General features: G+C 36.7%; 1 protein-coding gene across 1 annotated transcript; it reads left to right on the top strand.

Moving 5' to 3' along the window:
• LOC137949697 (cytochrome c) lies at positions 1-2,851 on the top strand. Its single transcript, XM_068795842.1, has 3 exons — positions 1-226; positions 1,798-1,931; positions 2,453-2,851. The coding sequence occupies exons 1-3, from the start codon at positions 115-117 to the stop codon at positions 2,549-2,551; spliced, it is 345 nt and encodes a 114-aa protein (XP_068651943.1). The 5' UTR covers positions 1-114; the 3' UTR covers positions 2,552-2,851.
• The last annotated feature ends 220 nt before the right edge of the window (positions 2,852-3,071 follow it).

Raw genomic sequence — 3,071 nt, 5'->3', positions numbered from 1 at the left:
TACGGACATGACAACGTGAGCGCCCTGGTTTTTGATGGAGAAGAACCCTAGAAGCCTCTCGTGATCTTCTCAGAGTAGCAAAACAGACATTGAAGCTGTAAGTTTTGGTTGGCGATGGCATCCTTTGCTGACGCTCCTGCTGGAGATGCGAAGGCCGGGGAAAAGATCTTCAGGACGAAATGCGCTCAGTGTCATACAGCCGACAAAGGGGCGGGACACAAGCAAGGTGGATCTTGATGACTTTCGTTTTTTATATCTTTAATATCTTTAATAAATCGCTTCGCTAATCCGTTTTTTTTATTTTTTATTCTTTTATCAAATCTTAGTAGTGTTAACTATATAACCTGCTGCTGCCGGTATTTTCAGCTAGTATGTTGCTTGTAGGAACTTGTCCGTTCTATTTTGTGTTTGTGGTCCTGTTCTTTGTTTTCTTAATTTTATCTGATTGTTTTCATTATATTTTGTCTAAACAGTGGCCTTAAATTTATCTTATTCAGAACTTTCCTACGATTGTTTGTTAGTGTATCTCCTTATTAAATCGCTTGTCTTTTTTAGATTTTGTGTCGTTAGATAATGTGCTTTATTTGCTCTTCAGTGTGCCGATGTTCTAAATCTGTTTATGAGTTTGATGTTTTTATTTATTTGATAAGGTCATGCTTTCATTTTCATTCTGTTTTTTTATCGATTTCTACCCTATTTTTTTGTCCTTTCTTAAGGTGCTGTTCTTAACGAACATCTTGAGACGGACTTTGGTCGGTTGCGAGTGAATATAAGTTGGTAAAGCACATGGAAAGGATTTGTGATAATTCCCTTTTGTCTTCCGGAGGATAGTCCTTGTTCTCGTTTTTTAGAGAAAATCAGCTGGGAGTTTGATTCTTGTTTCATTTGCTGCATTCCGAATAAATCACATTGTCATCCGTAACTGTCTGTCCTTACCAAATGTCAGCTTGGTTGGTCATAGAGTGATATTAACCAATTGCCTCTTTCAAAAAAAAAAAAAAGTGATTCATCGAGATTCCTTTTAGGTTTAAACAACTTTATAATAATACCTTGTTTCACATTTCTCAAATTAAAAATAAATTTGAATTCTTTTGGGTAAAAAATAATCTTAAGTTCGGGGTTGTTTCTGGGGAATCTTCCCTTCTCGATTCTGTGAATAGATGAGCACTTGGAAGAATCTGTTTGTCAAGGGATAATCAGCTTAAGACAGAAGAAATTTCGATGATGTCTCAGTGCATGAAGTGAAACAGATGGGGATCACATGGTTTCTTGAAATCATTTTTTTAATACTTAGGCATGAGAAAATTTCTATGAATTTTCTTTTTTTTTTAAAGCAAGTATATCACTAACCCTTGACTATACAATTTTGGCTTATCTTTTTAGAAGTAGGTTCTTTATATTAATTGATCTTTTACAGAAAAATGCTATGCAGCTGTATGAGCACTTTCTCTTTATTATTAAAAAAGAAATGATTGTATGGGTCCTTTCTGAATTAGGCCTGTAACAAGTTTAAACATGTTTATAATAGTCAGTGTAAATATCCTTGTTAGATGAAAGAAATCACATTTTGAAAAGCTAAAAGGTGCACCAAATTGTTTGATGGATTGTGGGTTTCTTGTTACCAAGTTCTCTGGAAGAACTCAATGGATTGATAGTTGCCTTAATTGCACAGAACTGCTATTTATGAGATATATTTTTTTGTTTATTTAGCCGAATACGTGTTTTCTTGTCACATCTTTTCTTTTTTCTTTGTTATTATTATTTTTTCTGATTGCACCATCATATTGGATTTTGTAGGACCTAATCTGAATGGTCTTTTCGGGAGGCAATCGGGGACTACTCCTGGTTACTCATATTCTGCTGCTAACAAGAACATGGCTGTGATTTGGCAAGAGTCTACTTTGTATGACTACTTACTTAACCCTAAGAAGGTAAGTTACTTTGCTAGATTCTGTGGTTATGTTTATTTCCAAGAGCAGAAATTTTGTGCATCTGGGGCCCTGCGTTATAATAGGACTATTAGCTTTCAATAAAATTCACACTCACAATGAAAAAAAGGATTGTTGTCTAATTGTCTTGCATTTTTAGTTCCACTTTTTTTCTCTAGGTTTGTGCATCTAATCTTAAGGGAGGTCATATTCACGATTCAGTCAGTTAGTTGAGACAAGAAAATCAATTATGTTATCTAGTGAAGACCTATATGGCAAGTCTGTAACATGCAATAGGTCATTCTTATGTGAAACTTCTGGGGTGCTATTTCATTTGTTCCTTTATAATGCTTTTATACCCAGACCCAGGCCAAGCAAGTCTGAAATATGAGACATCGATATAGAAAACCCGCAAGTCTCAACGTGTGCTGCTGTTTGAGATAATGTAGCTAGGAGTTTTATATCGTGTCGGTATTAGTGAACGATGACAATCGGTCTAACTTTGGTTGGGAATTCCTATGCAGTACATTCCTGGCACGAAAATGGTATTTCCTGGTCTTAAGAAACCACAAGAACGTGTTGATCTGATTGCTTACTTGAAGGAAGCCACTGCGGAGCCTTGATGCGTTTTGCTCTGTGGGAAAAATTCTTTGGCAATAAGACCTTTACAAAAAAAGGTCAGGTTTTATGCTCTCTAATTCAAAGCAGACGACCTTTCGTCCAAAAGCTTAAAAACTTCTCGGAACTACCATTTTTGTGAAGGTGGTAAGCCTTGTATAACGTATTTTTTTGATTATTCAATGCATTCCGCTTGATGATACAGGATGATGCTCCGCAGATTTTTGACCGTGTTGGCTAGATATAGACAAAAATGTGAATTTCTGCACTATATCTTTATCTCATTCGCCCATTTGGCTTCTTGATTTTTCGAGTACCTGGAGTAGGGGCTTGCCTCTCCTGGTTCGGATTGATTTTCTCGAGTCCAGATGTTGGGTACCATTTACGAAACCCAGGTTGACCAGGTAACAGGTTGATTTGGTGACGCCACTACGCCTATCACTTTGGAAATTTGATCTTCCTCAGTAGTTGCTTCCATCCTCGTTATATCGGTGAAAATCCTCTCCTCCCCTCCCTCCTCTTTCT

Source organism: Aristolochia californica, unplaced genomic scaffold (assembly GCF_029961685.1).
Source record: "Aristolochia californica isolate CCGP_79_NKW_82.1479 unplaced genomic scaffold, dmAriCali1.0.hap1 SCAF_14, whole genome shotgun sequence".
Taxonomy (NCBI): domain Eukaryota; kingdom Viridiplantae; phylum Streptophyta; class Magnoliopsida; order Piperales; family Aristolochiaceae; genus Aristolochia; species Aristolochia californica.
The sequence above is the reverse complement of the archived record's forward strand: the minus strand, read 5'-3'. Positions and strand labels throughout refer to the sequence as shown.